At 41.3% G+C, this 16,856-nt stretch overlaps 1 protein-coding gene across 2 annotated transcripts; it reads left to right on the top strand.

The window, feature by feature from the left end:
• The first annotated feature begins 343 nt into the window (after window positions 1–343).
• Window positions 344–8,503, top strand: STARD4 (StAR related lipid transfer domain containing 4). 2 transcript variants are annotated; one of them, XM_061378079.1, is made up of 6 exons: window positions 344–438; window positions 1,216–1,331; window positions 3,217–3,266; window positions 4,753–4,879; window positions 6,873–6,987; window positions 7,519–8,503. In XM_061378079.1, exons 2-6 carry the CDS (start codon window positions 1,227–1,229, stop codon window positions 7,752–7,754), a joined length of 633 nt encoding a protein of 210 aa, XP_061234063.1. In that variant the 5' UTR covers window positions 344–438; window positions 1,216–1,226; the 3' UTR covers window positions 7,755–8,503. The 2 variants fall into 2 exon arrangements, with proteins under 2 accessions (XP_061234063.1, XP_061234064.1); XM_061378080.1 differs by having other exon boundaries at window positions 392–438; window positions 1,164–1,331.
• The last annotated feature ends 8,353 nt before the right edge of the window (window positions 8,504–16,856 follow it).

Below are 16,856 nucleotides of genomic sequence, written 5' to 3'. Positions count from 1 at the left end.
CAGCCCAGGCACGGGGCTGGGGAGGGGAGCGGGAAGAGGGAGGATGTGGAGGGCAAAGGAAGAGAGACACGCCGCCCCGCCCCGCCCCACCACTCCCCCTTACGCACCTCCCAGGTCACGGAGGCCGCCAGGTGGCGATAACCCCGCCTCTCCCATCACCCCACCTCACCCACCCAATCACGGCGTCGAGCTCCTCCTCTGCAGCCAATAGAGGGGCGCCGGCCTTCCACCGGCTCGTGACGACATCCCGTTGACATGCCGAGAGATCGCATGATACGAGGATACAGCGAGCCCTACTTTCTCCACTCATCTCCTTACCCGGCGGGTCGCGCTGCCTTTGGCTGCGGCCCGCAGCCGCCTGTACTCTCATTGGCTGCGGCATCGGCCGTTGTGCTGTCGGAGCGGCCGGCAGTTCCCGCAGCCGTGGAGGTGGAGGAGGTGAAGGGTGGCGGACAAAGGTGGGAGCCGGGGTCTGCGGACGGGCAGGGACGGGAGGAGGGGCGAGTGTTTCTCGCCCGTCATGAACTCCTAACGGCCGTGGGGGCGGCCTTTGTCTTGCGGGCTGCACCAACTGCGACCCGCCTCCCCGAGGGATCCTGAGGGTAGCCCTGAGGGGGTGTATGCGCGGAACGGGCAGGGCAGGTGGTGGTTCTGCTTTCCCTGTTCAGAGTGCGCGGATTTAGAGCTACGGGGATGAAAAGGGGGCTGGAGTACCTCCCTTCCTTTCTCTGGGAAAGTTGGGGCTGTTGAGCCTGGAGAAGACAAGACTGTGTGGAGACTTCGTAGCTGCCTTCCGGTATCTGAAGGGGGCCTCCAGGTATGCTGAGGAGGGACTCTTCGTCAGGAACTGTAGTGACAGGACAGGGGGTAATGAGTCAAAACTGAAACAGGGGAAGTTCAGGTATAAGATATAAGGAAGACATAAGGATATATTACAGGGAAGAAGTTCTTTACTGCAAGGGTGGTGAGGCACTGGAACAGGTTGTCCAGAGAAGTGGTAAATGCCCTGTCCTTGTTCAGGTTGGACAGAGCCTTGGGTTACACGGTATGGTGTGAGATGTCCCTGCCCATGGCAGGGGGGTTGGAACTAGATGATCCTAAAAGGCCTTTCTGTACTGTGATTCTATGATTTAAATGCATCATAATGTCTTTGATGTCCCTAGCGTGGTGTCTGGTTCTGATGCTTGTGTCTGTGTAATAGGTGTCTTTACATAGGAGGAAAGCAAATGGATCTCCTGCAGAACTCAGCACCCCTGGCCAGCAGGCTGCGAAACACCCTGGTTCAGTACCACAGCATCGGAGACAGCGAGTGGAGGGTCACCAAGAAAACCGTGAGTGAAGGGCGGCTTTGTCCTTGTGGACCAATTTGTTCTTTTAAGGAAGCTGCTGGTCACTTGTAGAGGGAAGAGAGGTTGTTGTGCTGGATAACATGGGTGTTAAACACCTGGCAGATTCTTGTAGGAGTTTCTTATGAGAGGCCCTATGGAACCACCCTTCAGGATAGTACATCTGCAGGTGACAGGATGTGGTTTTACTTTCTACAGACATAATCTGTCAGTCCTTCTACACATTTTCTGGGAAGTATCTCATGGAAAAATCCTACCTGTGTAGGACTATAGGCTTTTCTTTTAGCACTAGCAGTGTTGCAGGTTTCTCACTTGTACTTTCCACAGAGCAACCACAGCCTACAGATAGACTCTGCTAGCTTTTGTAATTCTATCTATAATGCTTGAACCTATCATGCCTCAGCTTCCAACTTCTTCCTCTTAAAATGTGAGATCATTCTGAATTCTTTCTCTTGTATTGCTTTCATATTTCCATTGTCTTCAGAGCCCCACATTTCTTTCCATGAAAGGGAATGCAGTTCCTGCTTTTTCCAAGCAGTTTGCATACCCTTCTTTGGAGGTGCTTGGTTTCTCTGAGCCCTGCTTCATCAAGCTGGAAAGACTTTGCTGGTGCATCATTTATCAGCTGATTGAATACATTTTAATCCTGTCCTGCATAGGAGGTACAGGTGTATTTTGGTATCATCAGCATGGTAGTACTAGGGTGGTAAATTTCTATCTTTGCCCTTTTGTTACAGTGCTTTGAATGGGTCTTCTATTTATTTTGCTTTTTTTTTTTCTGATTTATGTTATGAGCAGATATTGATAAGAGATGCTCAATTGTTCCAAATGTAACTTGACTGTTTGTGAAACTAGCAAATTCAGTGTCTGAAAAGGGAGGAACAGAGTAAGCAACCCAAGCCATCTTGCAGAACACCTGTGCTACCTCTGCTCTGCTACATGGTGTCTTATAGTTATACTTTTGTTTTCCTTTAGGAAGTTACCTGAATCTCAGTATTTGGGATTCTCCATTCTCTCTCCTCCCGCCTTTCTTTCCTGCCATATTGTGCCCTTTAAAAGAAATGCACAGCTGTAGTTACCTGCCAGGGAGATGTGTTTTGCCCCAAAATATCTTAAACCATTCTGGATGCAGTACTTATGGTACTATTCTTTAGGACATTTGGTCCTTAGTGCTTATGTAATCATGATTCCAAATAAAAAGCTGCCATACAGTACTCTGTTTAATGCTAAAAATGAGAGATTTTGTAAAGAGGCTCCATCTCAGAGTTAGGTAAAACTCAGAAGATATTGGTTTCTTTATTTTCTCTGGATAATTTTCATATTAATAGACTACTGCCTGCAAGGCACATCTAGTCAGGCACCTAGGAGAGAAGGGTAACTTAAGCTTTCTTTTTCTGCCATGGTCAGCACCTCCTGCACACTTCTGCTTGGTCATGTGTAACGGGTGTGAGCAGAAGTTGTCTGATCTTCCTGTCTGAGTAGTGTGCATATAATGGTTTTCCAGGTGCCTTTCAATTGAAAGGCTTTACAGAATAATGTGGTTCCGTTATTCTATATGTTTTCACAGTAAGCTGGCTTGGCCTGCCAAGCCCTATTTCTGCACAGACTTCTACTATTTGACACTAAGAAACGCAATTGACTGATTTTTATTTATTTTTTTTTAAAGGAAGATTACTAGTAAAAGATGTATGAAACATCTTCTGTTCTTAAGAAAAGCATACAAAAGTGCCCGCATCAGTGAGCACTGTGGTGTTAACCATACTTAATGGTAAAGTTATTTGTTTTTCTTCAAAAAAATTGACGCATTTTCTGGACACTTTATAGTTGTATATAAGTGACAGTAAAAATCCTATCTTCCATTTTATTTCAGAAAGATGCAACTGTGTGGCGTAAACCATCAGAGGAATTCAGTGGATACCTGTAAGTTTGCCTGCAGAGCAAATCCGTTTTTCAGGTTCCACAGGTGTGCTTTGTAGAATTCATAAATGAAGGAAGTCTTCAGCTACACAGATACTCCAGAGGAGAAGCTAAGTGGATCATCTAGTGTGCCTGTATCATTTCTTTAGTGTTACACTTTGGCACTTTAGCATTGCATGCTGTCTAGAACACTGAACAATGAAAACTGGAACACACCACAAAACTCATATTGACTGGAGTAAGGTGGAGAAAGATGGTCTGCAAGCCAAAGAGGCAAGTCTAGGTTCAATAGATCAAGTGTTACTTGGTGAATGCCCAGTCAGTACTTAAGACTGTTACAATGACTATGCAATAGAGTAAAATATCAAGTATATAGTTGTCGGAAAAGTTTATGACATAAAGGCCCTTCCTCTGTGAGTGTCTGTCACTGGGTTCTGTAGGTTTAGGTAGAGAAATATTTACTAGAAAACAGCACTGTGAAGGGATTAAAAGCTGCGTGAAGAAGTGGTGTTTGAAAGTATCTCAAAGGCACATAGGCCTTGTAGAATATAAATCCTGTTAAGTCTGCAAGAGCTGATGATCCCAGACACTAAGAGTCTGCTGACTCTGTAGAGCCACAGGCACACTGACATCAACGGATTTTGTAACTGGAACCACTGCTATAAGGGCAGTGGCCGCTGTATGCAGATGAAGACACCAGGGTTGTATATACACCTAGTGATACAAAGGACAGTTTCGAGTTTTGAAGGATGCAGTGAAGCCACTGGCATGTGGTCCTCCAGTTCTGACTATACGGCTGAGATTGGCTCCAACCAGGTAATTATGAGTGAATATGGGTGAACTAGTGAATAGAGGAATCTGTTGCTTGAATAGTTGCCTCCTAAGAACAACTTAATGAATGAGTATTTTGAAAATACTGATCCTGATGGATTCTTCCCATTCAGGAGCTGGGCCCAGTATAACTCAAGTAAACAGTATCTCTGGTGTCCACTAAAAACTGTCTAATAATGGATGTACTGTAATGTCTTATACAAAATTGTTTTGGTATATTTGGTACTCTTATATGCCACCAAAGTGTAACATAGTTTCTCATTAGCTTTGTTCTACTACTGTTACTTTATGAAAAATCCTTTTCCCATTGTATTCCTGCAGCCCTTTCTTTTTCCTCATATCTTTACTTGTCCCTTGTGAACTCCTTCACTTGCCCAGCAACAAGGGCAAAATGACAAGTTAGAGGAATAAACATAATTTTTATCTGAGGTAGGAGTTTGCCATTTACAAAATGTTGATTGCAGCACAGGGACAAAGTTCTGCAAATAACATTTATTGCCAAGAAGGATAGATGTACCCATAGGTCTTTTTTTGTAGTTTTTCTGATACAGTTTTTCACTGACCATAATTCCAGGTATTGCAGTAAATACACTGTTGCAAGGTAATGGAATATTTATAAAGAATTTTTACTTTTAAACGTAAACATATGTTTCTTTAGCTACAAAGCTCAAGGAGTGGTGGAAGATGTTACTAACAGAATAGTGGATCACATTCGCCCTGGACCTTATAGGCTAGACTGGGACAGCTTAATGACAACAATGGACATCATGGAAACATTTGATGAGGTGAAGACTTGATTTATATTCTTAAGGGAAATGTGTAGAGATGCACAGGTGAATTTAACTACAGCAGAACAATGATCCCAACAAATACCAACATATTTCTGCATGCACATGCAGTATTGCACGTGCATGCAGTGGATCACCTCAGATGAGGGTTTTTGGCTGCACAGTCCTATTCTGAAGTTTAAAGTTCATCTGTCTATCAATGCTAAAAACAAGGAGTAAGACTTTGTCAGTCACAAGTCTCTTGAACCTGGGAGTTCTGGTAACCTCTGAAAAAATTCACATACAGAGAGTTACGATATGGTATTTGATGTGCCAACGCCTTTTCATATAGCTTGCTTGCTTCTGATCCACAACAGACAAAATTGTGGGCATTAATAATCTGCAGATACAGAAGCTGTGTATCCCTCATCCTGAAAGACTGACTTCACTGTGTCGCAGGGCCAGAGCGATGGGAGTCAAAATAGTTTATACTGAATGGCAGGACTTACTAAAGGTAGATTTGAAGTTGACTGCAGAAATGTTGGAAGGCTTGCTGTCATTCCTGTAGACATTCAGTATGCCTTCAAAACCCTGTGGACATCTGGCTTTAACAGATTTTTACAGCAATGTATTTTCGCTAATTATTCCCTAAAATGGTGCAAACTCTGTTGTCTTTTTTTTTTAAAAATGCTTTTGAAGAATTCCTTGCATTCTGGTTTATTTTCACTTGGTGGATTAAAAGTAGTTTGAGAGAGCATTTTACTACAGAGACTGACCTTTTACAATTTATTCATGGACTCCTTTATTATTTATTCTTTTGGACTTCTTAAGTAAGACACATAAATGCTCATAGCTTTACATTCCCAGGCATGACACAGTTCTCTAGTTTTAATTGGTGTGGTTCCCCTCAGCAAGTTTGCCAGTGACACTGAGCTGTGTGGTGCTGTTGGTAGGCTGGAGGGAAGAGATGGATCTAGAGGGACCTTGACACACTCGAGACGTGGCTGGTGCCGACGTCATGAAGTTCAACAAGGCCAAGTGCAAGGTCCTACACCTGGGTTGACGTAATCACAGGCACAGCTACAGGTTGGGTGGAGAAGTGATTCAGAGAAGCCCTGTGGACGAGGACTTGGGGGTGTTTGTTCATCAATGAGAAACTGAACAGGGACTGGCTTCAATGTGCACTTGCAGCCCAGAAACCAACCGTATCCTGGGCTGCATCAAAAGGAGTGTGACCAGCAAGTTAGAGATGATCCTGCCCCTCTACTCTGCTGTCATGAGATCCCACTTGAGTACTGTGTGCAGTTGTGGTGTACCCAACATAAGAAGGACATGGAGCTGTTTCAACAAGTCCAGAAGAGGGGCCATGAGGTTGATAAGGTGGCTGAAGCACCTCCCATATGAAGACAGGCTGAGAAAATTGGGGCTGTTGAGCCTGGAGAAGAGAAGGCTGCGTGGAGACCTCATAGCAGCCTTCCAGTATCTGAAGGGGGCCTACAGGGGTGCTGGGGAGGGACTCTTTGTCAGGGACTGTAGTGATAGGACAAGAGATAATGGGTTGAAACTGAAACAGGGGAAGTTCAGATACATAAGGAAGACATAAGGATATATTATAAGATACAAGGAAGAAGTTCTTTACTGCAAGGGTGGTGAGGCACTGGAACAGGTTGCCCAGAGAAGTGGTAAATGGCCCATCCTTGTTCAGGTTGGACAGAGCCTTGGGCTACATGGTCTGTTGTGAGGTGTCCCTTCCAATGGCAGGGGGGTTGGAACTAGGTGATCTTAAGGTCTTTTCCAGCCCAAACAGTTCTGTGATTCTGTGGTTTAAAGGTGCCAGATATTCTCTGTCCCTGCACACAAAACCATTCAGACCTCACTGAAGCTGTTTGCACAGTGTAGAAGCTGTGACCTTTGTGGAAAAGGCTAGCTGCCTACAAGCATAAATTCCTCTGTATTCGTTACACTAAGTTATTTTTGTTTTCTGACCCTTTGTATTCTGTCACTCAACAAGAACTGCTGTGTGATGCGCTACACCACTGCTGGCCAGCTCTGGAACATCATAGCACCAAGGGAGTTTGTTGATTTCTCTTATACTACAAGCTATGAAGATGGGATTCTAACATGTGGTAAGGCACGTCTCTGCTTAATTCTTATTGTGAAACAGCTGCTTTGCTGAAGATTTGATTCAGATCAAGTTTAGTTTTGCAGTAGTCGTTCAAAGTGGTGCAAGATTGTCTCCGGCAAGTGTTTCAAAGGTTTTTTAGCCTTTCATAGATTTAAAGTAGTATACAAATTGGTGGCTTACCCATGAGCCATCCCTGTGTGCTAAGTTGCACTTGTGCCAACTGTGGGACAGTAGTGGTAGAGACAAGTTAAATGCTCTGGCTCAGCTCTTGCAGCAAACTGGGTGGAGTAGCAGCATGCTTAACTTGCCAGTAAATGAGACGAATGTCTATATAATGTCGGAATTTCTGCTGTTGAACTCTCCTTGTCTCTTGTGGAGGTCAAATGAAGAGCAACTTTTATGCATGAGAATATGGAGAAACTTGAAGTCTGTCACTTCTAAATTTTCCAAACAGAAACTTTTAAATTTACCGTACCTTTTTTTTTCACCTCTTGTCTCAAATTAATTTTCCTTTGTTTCTTTTCATTGATAGGTATAAGCCTAGATTGTGGAGAGGTGAGACCTAACTTTGTCCGTGGATTCAATCACCCTTGTGGTTGGTTCTGTGTCCCTCTTAAGGACTATCCTAGCCACAGTCTTTTGACAGGCTATATTCAGACTGAACTGCGAGGGATGCTACCACAATCTGCAGTGGACACTGCCATGTCTAGTACCCTGGCCAATTTCTACTCTGACCTCAAAAAGGCACTTAAAACAAACAAACAGTGACTTAAGAGCTCATGCATTTCTTGTAATCAAATGCTATTGTTTAGCTTGGCATAGGTTAGCTACCAAGTGAAGAAGTGACATTGTCCCTGAATGATACCTGAACCTTTATACTGAGGGATCCAAACAACTTTATAAAGTACTTTTTAATGTGATACTTAGCATACCTTCCTAATTCATGGTGTGAGATTCTGTTTCCTGCTCAGCACTGTGCAGCTGTGTGAGGAGTAGTCTGAATCCGTAAACCTCTGGCTTTTTAGGTAGAAAACACAAAGATGGGGGGGGGAGGGAAGGCGGGCTTGAAAAATGCAGCACGAACTCAGCTGTCTTCAATAGTACTGAGAGTGGAGTGCTTAGCATTTTGCTGGCGCAGGTTGCTGTACAGGCAGCATCTCATTGAAGATGTGATTTTGTAATACATATATTTTTATATTTACTTAAACTTTATTTATTTAGTTTGTACAGGTGCATCTGTAATTTGTTTTACAAATTCAGTTGATCATGGGGATATTACATAGTTAAGTTATAAAATGATACTATTTGTAAGAAAGCTATTTGCTCTTGTTAGCAAAAATAAGTATTCATTGTTGGCATTTCTTCAGTGTTGTAACTGTAACTTATTTAACTATTGTATATAACAGTCTCAGTGCACAGGTAAAGAAATGCCCCTACAGCTGATCCAAAGCTCATGTAAATCATCTAATATATTTCCATAGTTCTTAGTGGGCTCTAATCACACAGTTGTCAAAATAGCAAGTCTCTGATTAATCTCTAATTCTCAGCACTTCTAAAGCATATTTCACTTAAATTTTCATGTAGTTGTGTTCTATGGGTTTTTGTGGTTTTGCTGATTTTTAGGGTTTTTTTGTGGGTTGTTTGTTTTTTGTTTTGTGTTTGTTTTTTGTTTTGTTTTGTTTTTTTTTTCCTTAACTGAAAATCCTGGAATTACTAAAGCAACAGAAAGGATGACTATCTTGCTTCAGGTATAGGTACTGGTGTAGCCATGATAGCACAGACAGCTAGCATGCTGGTGCACTGCACTGGAGTGTTCTGTGGTAATGCCCTGAGATTAATCTTTGCAATAACTGAAATCAGCATCTGAAAACATAAGCATTGAAGTCCAAAGCTCAAGCTGAGAATTGCTCAGATCTTCTGGAGATGGATGGTCTAATTTTTAAGGATATTTAGCCACCCAGTGATCCTGACAGGTACATTTGCTCAGATGAGACTGTAATTATCCCTATGCTTTACCAGTCCTAGTAGAGGCAGGTTTAACATAGTAATTAGGGGAAGTACCTTGGAGTCCCAATATATTGTGGCCAGTTGTACATGTACAGTCTAAGGGCTGGTAATGAACTCTCAGGAAAAAAAATGCTCAGATTAAAATTGTTTTCCTGCAATATTGTCCCTGTTGACACTGGCCACTGTAGCTGAACGCTGAACTCTGAACAGTGAGGACTTTTCTTACTGCTCAAGCATGCTCATGGTTGTAGAAAGCACATGTATTCTCCAGTTGCCTTTAAACTCCTTAGTTACTCTTTCCATCTTTTCTGCCTTCTGTGTTTCCCCCCATAAGTATTGGAAATTCACAAGGGCTACCAAGGACACTGAGGAATCAGTGTCAACAGATACTCTTTTTCCTAAATGCTAGTGTCCACTCCTTTCTAGTACTGTTAGAGAGACAAGTATGAAAACTTTAGCAATAGCACTATGTGGGATGAATGCTGATATGATTATAGATGAAACTTTTAAGTGTACCCTATTTATTTTTTCACATTATAAAGACTATGATATAGTGAATATAAATATTCATGTTTGGTTTTTTTTTTTAAACTACTGGGACTAAAAGGGTTGCAATACAAATGTATATATAGAAGAGATAATCCATTGCTCTGTAAAAAGCCCAGTTTAAGTCTACACAGAGGCCCTTCAGTGCTGGAGAAATGGGTTGAAAGAGCACAGGACACTTTTAGGATGATGCTTGTACAACACTAGGCACTGCAGAAAAGGTTAGGAGGTCCCTGTTCCAAACATTCATTCTAACGGCTCTAACACTTATAGGCTGTCTATCCTTAGGGTTCGGTGAAATGGCATTTTATGCTTTCACTGAAGATAGGCTAATGAAGCACAGAACAGCTGAAGAAAGAACTTATGTTTAAATGAAAGAAAATTGCTAGCATATTTTAGGTATGATGATGTTTTTAATAAAATTTTCTCCATGCAGATTTCCTTTTTATGAGGTTGGTTTTAGTAGCAGGCCTAGAAATTGAAAAATTTTGTGAATGAGAGTGAAGTTTCTGAAAGCAAAGTAGGCCTTCTAATTTGCATTATAGTAATTTATTCCTTAAACACCGATTCAACTGGCTTTGTATATTTTAACAGACATGGTCTTGCTGCTGCCAGTGACTAAACTTTCAAGTGAATAACAGAGTAGAGACTGCTGGAGACAGAGAACTGAGGCAGATTATTATTTTTTTATCAGTGAAAGAGCATTGTAGAATTCTGTAGTTTTCGGCTGAGGAGAAATCATGAAAGGTGCTAAAGATTTTAAGGATTTATTTTGGGAATCTCACACTTACAAATTTTTTTTCTGATTTAAGAGTGCAGTGATTGACAATGTAAGCTGATTATGTCGTTGAATCAGTGCATAAATTATACCCTACAGTCATTCCAAACAGTTGGGCTATAGAGTAATATAGAACAAGAAAGATGTCCAGGTTCAGTGTGTTGTATTTATTTGAAACCAAAACTTATTTTTATATATCTGAGGATTGAGAGGAGTGTTAGATCTTGAAGCAGAGCTGTTCTTTAACCAGAGCACAGTGAGAACCAAGAAAGCCACAAAATCAAGTACTTACCTCATCAGAACCTCTGTTCCCACTATGACATTGTTATCCTCCTAGGTTAGTGGACAATCTAGGTGGAGCCCAAGACTGTAAAAACAGGAAAGCAGTTGAAAGGACAAAGCACATGAGTCTGTGTTTTGCATGTTAGGAGATAGTGGGAGATAAAGTAAATTACCTAGTATAGATTTCTGTCATCCTCACAGCAGCAGAATTTCTGCAAGATTGTGAGGTTCACCAGTACTTGAATTTAAGAGTATTCTAGTTAAACTGAAATATAGTTATCTGAAGCAACTTCTGAACGAGGTGCTCAAGAATAGCAGAGACCAGTTTTTGCTAGGGAAATGGCATGTATATAGACACATGAAAATGTATGGCTAGTATTTTTGGGGAAAAGAAAAATACAAACAAAAACCCCAACAAAAACTCACTTTTGAAGGATTTAGGCAATATGATTGTCTAATCTTTGACACTTTAACTGAGTGCACTGAGTTGGATGGGAAAGATTGCTAAAGATGAGGCAATTTTCATGTTTGGATTCTGTTCCTTGTCTAACACTTCCAGCATTAAACCTTGCTTTTAGTTGTGCTCCTTACTTGACATCTGTAGAGACTGGACTAAGGCTAAGCTCAGTTTGGGGCAGTCCAGTGTGCTGGGGCTGGGAGATGGACCAATACTTCAGATAGATGCTCTGGGAATGCCACAAATCCTGATCTCAAATTTGCTTAACGTATAAATGTGAAATATGATGAATTTATAAAATATGAAAAGAGTGGTAATTCCTACAGTAATCATAAATAACCAGAACTGTTTTGATGGTATGAGCTGGTGATTCAACATAGGAGGTTCAGTGCTGTAAAAGTAGCCATAATTCTAGTGAAACCAGTAAAGTTGTGTCTTTGTTCAGAACGTTAAAGTGTATCTTAACAATGATTTTAACTGACTGTTCAGCACTTAAGAGATTGTATTTATATTTTGAATGCAGTTGCAGAATAAATTAAAACATGGATTCCAACAGGCTCGTGGTGTAGCTTTTTCAGTACTTGTGCAGGCAGATGTAGCATTCAGTTGCTTTTGGGGGGAGTTATTTCTGATTATGTGGTTCATCTTCAGCTCTGTGATGATCTCTAATGCGATCAGTTTGCCTCCAAAATTGTATTGAAGGCCAAGAAATCTATCATTCCTTAGAAATGTGACAAGAAAGGTACACAACTCTGATTTCTGCTGAATTGAAGTATCTTGAAAACTGCATGTACAGGATTTTATCAAAGCTTAAATTCTAAAAATACATAGAGGGGTTTTGTTATGACCCCATGATTGCTGTGGAAGAACTTTACCATCTTTTTCTTAGTATAACCTAACTTTTAACATGTTTAAGAAATGGTTTATTAAACCATCAAAACTAAGTTAATCCAAACCACATGAGCATGTAACACTTTGCAATTACAGATGTACATTAAGGTTATAAATCATGCTGCAACATGTATTTGGGGATGTATTAGCACCTGCAGAAACAAAAGAAGAAAATACTTGTATCTTATGTAGAACCATTCCTTGTTTGTTGTACTAAGCCTCCTGTAAAAAACAGGAGAGTTCTGTAGCATTTGACTTCAGAGCAAAGAGTTGCAGCTTTCATCACTGAGGAAAGGAGCTGTGACCTCTGAGATACAGCACGCTCTTGTAGGGTGTGTGTCATGTCACTCTTTGCAAAGTGGGATAGGAATATGTATAGAGGTCGCTTCTGATCTTCAGAAAATTACTAAGGACATTAATTAGAATAATTAGAAAAAAAATTAATGATGCTTAAAGCCATTTCTTGGTGAAAGAGAATATTAAGATGGCAGTGGAGTCCTAAACAACAATTTAAACCTTGCACCTTCTTCAGTCCTCAGTGAGCTGTGTTGGTGACTCAGTTTTACAGCACAGATAGGGATTGATTATTGTGGAGTTAACCTTCCTCAAGATTGTGCCACTAGCAGGGAGAAAGCAGGCACAGATCATAAGGGCACATGGCAAGAGATAGCTGTGCGTATTTCACAGCTGACCCATCCAAGAAGAGATATCACAGCTGGGTTAAGGTGACCCAAATCCCAACACATTACCCGCAACTGTTTCTTCCAAAGTGATTTTTTTAAAACTGCTCTGTCAGTGAGTCAAGTCAGTTTGACTGCTTGACAATCCTCAAAAATGTTTCTTTGATACAGCCAACACAGATGGAGCTATCAGGTCAGTCACTGCCCAAAGTGTAAGCGGAAACTGACCTTGCTCAGGCCGTGTGTGGACCAGTTTGGCTGTGCTCTGGGTGCCTGGCAGAAGGCATTTCCTGAGCTCTGTATCTGAGCCTGCTGAAATGCCTGATGGCAAACACCCAGATCTAAGGCAAGTTATGACCCTGGAGAGGAAATTACCATCCTAAGGAAGATTCCCTGACTTTCTTAGGGAATCAGGTCAATTTCAGTGCTGCTTTTAATCTGGGTTCCAGTCAAGGCAGCATTACAGCTAGGGTGTTACTAATTCAAACTCCAAGGCTCACGGGGTGCAGGGCAATACTTAAGGGGTGTGTCAGAACAGCTGCAAACATGAGTACTTTGTTATCTGGGTACGCAATACAACCCCTCCTCGTCTGTATGCCTAACAGGATTTTGGGCTCCACAATTTGGAGGAAGGGGAAAGAAATTGCAGCATCCCTGTTCACTGGAGTATGAAGGATGTCCCCACAAACCAGCAAACCTTCAAGCAAACCTTTCCTGGGCACAGGGGCAACCTGTACAACCCTGTACAGTAAGGTTGTACAGCCCCCTTGTTCTGTATTCCACCACTAACAACAGATTTAGTTTATTATCCAAACTGCTAAATTTTTTGAGGTAAAAAGAGAAGGAGAAATGCTATGCCAAGCTGGAATTCATTCAAGACTGCTATATGAACAGATAGCAATCCATCTTTATATGTCCCTCTAATGATGACTATTGTTCCTTAATCTGTGCTGAGCATTAGCCGTCAGCAAATAATAGATGTAAGCATTTCTAGATTTACTAGTTTATTTAGCATCAGATCAACCATGCAAGCCACTTACTAAACGTGTAGGCTTCCTACCATCAAAGTGTATTCTCACAGCTTATTAGCATTTCCATGCAAGCAAACAAGCAGGTACCTTGGTCCCAAATACAATACACTGGAATTACAAAACTTTCAGTATTTTCTGATTCAAATTTCTCTCTGGTTCATCTGCAGAGTATCATAAAGTTTAATACACAAGCAGGCTTAGTCTGAAGTAAAGGTGCACAGTTAAGCAGTCCATAACCACATAACCGCTTCTATTTAGTGGTTAACATCTTTGCTAGTACAAGAAAACAGTGTTGACAATACAGGATTTCTTGCACATTAAGCAGGAAAAGAAGGAGTCAGGTACACAGGACACAGAGTTAACTTGAGAAAGTCTAATAGATAGGTGACATTTTTCATTTTATTAAGAGTCCAGCCACCCTTGCTCTGAGATCAATGAGCTTCTGTAACAGGCTTATAAAATACTTTGTGTTTTATAACCAAGTCGATAGCACCATTTGTCTTTGTCTCAGAAGCATCAGCACATATTCTAACCATGCAGCATATACTCTTGAATTAACATAAGCACAAAATTCCCTGTTTATGAGCTCATCCAGCCTCAAAGCCAAGAGCCACCAGGTCTCTTCAAACCAAGGCTAAGCCAGACACAAGCCCTTAATGTATCACATTTCTTCAGGTTAAAACCAGCTTAAGGTGTTTCTGTGTGTCTGGGGCAGCCAGACAGACTCTGCTTGATGCCTCTCAGGCTTACAAGGGCATGATGCTATAGCTCCTTGGGACTAAAGAACTACTTCCCCCAGGTGAGACAGACACAGTAACTTGTCTCTGCTTCTCCCACTCCCTTGCAAGCTGGATCAGCCATCCTTAGTGTCTGAAAGACCATCCTATGTATCTTAGTCTTAGGGATTAGGGTCCACCCTCCATCTTTCCTTCTCCCTGAGCACTTAATCACTTCAGAGATATCTCACAAACATAGGCATCTCAACACTGTGTATTCTGATTAAAAAATCAAACCAAACCAAACCAACCCAACCAACTAAATAAACAAACAACTCTCCCAAAGAAAAACAACCAACCAAATGATCAGCTAAAGCACAAAATAATTTCCCTTATGGAACATTAAATTAAATTTCTGATATTTAATCAGAGGGATTAGAATGACTCCTCATGAAGATGTGGTGTGAACAAGGAAGTGGTTCTTGTGCATAATAGTTTTCAGACACAGCTGGGGGTAGCTGTCAGCAGCTAAGTCGTTTAACTGTTCTTGTTTCTGAATACCTCCAGTAAAAAGTCTCTAGTTTTAATCTCTTTTTTCCTGCAGCCAAGATGGTGAAGATTTGATCAGAGCAAACAGGGAACCCACCACCACAATGGGGGCAGTAGGTTGGTGGTGGCAACTAGCCTAGGATCCTTTGCAGGGTCCCATGGATCACTGTCATTCCCATGTAAGATAGCTTCTCAGGAAGGACACTGCTGCAGCGGGATTTAGAAAATCCGTCAAAGATGTATTTTTCTAAATATGCATACAATCCATATTTGTCTCAATACGCATAGAGTTTGCTTCATTAAATGTTTCTTGACAAACTCCCAGTTGCCACTAAAGACTAATCTAGGCCTCATAGCAAGCTGAAGAAGAGACTGGGGGCCATATTAATAGTATAAACAAAACAGCTCTGATGTCTTACAAATGAAAAGTGGGGTCAATGAGGAGGATTTTCCATCTAGAGGAGGCTGGTACTGGATACGTTTGCACTGCTTTCATAAATGAGAGATGGTGATGTCTGGAAAACAACAGAAGTCAGGAGCCTGAGACATTGCAGAAAATGCTCATAGACAATTTTTACCTTATTCCCAGTCTAGTCAGATCTAAGAAACTGTCTTTGGTGTGCTCAGTAGTAGAATCCCCTGGTGTTTTTGTTGTGGGTATTTACTGTTTAGTGGTGCTTATGGATTCATGATGGCACTTATGCTTGTTCATGTAAAGTTAGCATTTGTAAGTAACACAATCATGCCTTGGGGTCTGCTTTTTCCTAGATAACCCTTGTTTTTGCAGGTATGATAGCTATAAATTGTCACAGTGCAACACAGCTATTTGGAGCTAACATTTTGAGAGTTTTGTTAATATCTGTAAAAACTGTGCCTTAATCTGAAAAGATCCTCTCACATTGGTGCCTTTATTACTGGGACTAAGCCAATTGATTTAAATGTGCCTAATCATTTTGGTTAACCCAAGCAGAAGTGTAAGATGGAATTTATCAGCAACAGCTAAAGTATTTGGCTCTTAAACAGACACAGATCTTTGCCCTGTACTTGTCACACACCCTGTTTGGTTAGTTAAGTATGGTAATTTGATAAGATAATTTGATAAAATCAGGTAATTTGATACAGTCAGATAATTTGATCACTGGACACTTGCAAAACCTGCAGCTCCTCTGGCTTGTCCAGAAGGGAGAGAAATAATTCCTTGGGTAAGATTAAAATGACATTACCTCATCACAAGTAATGTGGTGCCCAACACTATTGCTTTGACAGGGGTTGGATGAGAGCTTCCCCCAGGGCTGCATTGTTAACCCTTAAGGGCATGGGTGAAAAACTGTTGACATTGTGCACAATTAATTTAAATTTGTTAGATTAATGAAAAAGCTTTCTTTCAGAAGGAGTAGTTCAAAAGTACATGTCAGATGATCCTGAGGGCTGATATGGCAAAGCAGACCCCTATGCATAGTTCTGTGGGTGAGTAAATACAGCTCTGTGACTACTGGAGCATATTGACTCTGGGATAGATCACATGCCATCTGCAGCTCTAAATCATGTGCAATGGCTTGTCTCAGCTTTTGAATTACCAGAGTAACTGCCTAAGGTCTATGATACAGTAATTTCAATTATGAGAGCCATAGCAAATCCACCCAATGTAGGGATAAGAAGTAGTCTTTTTTTCTCTTTGATAGACTTTTCCTGTGTGTACATATGGAGAAGCAATGATTGGCTCCACCCAGTTCTGTGTTATAAAGCAGATCATAATTTACAGTTCCAGACAACAAATAGGCCCGAAGTTTTATGAACTGTTTATGCTGCCAACGAACGCACTAACTGGCAATGCTGTAAACAATAATAAGATACTAAGTGTATCAACCGGTATTACATAAATGATACCAAGAAGATCACTGATCATAGCGCACACAATATTTTTCAGAGTTCC

The sequence above is a fragment of the Neopsephotus bourkii genome, unplaced genomic scaffold (genome assembly GCF_033783945.1).
Source record: "Neopsephotus bourkii isolate Nb327-2 ecotype Australia unplaced genomic scaffold, CSIRO-AGI_Nbou_v1 NB_1764, whole genome shotgun sequence".
Taxonomy (NCBI): Eukaryota; Metazoa; Chordata; class Aves; order Psittaciformes; family Psittacidae; genus Neopsephotus; species Neopsephotus bourkii.
This window is presented reverse-complemented; position numbering and strand designations above follow the sequence as displayed.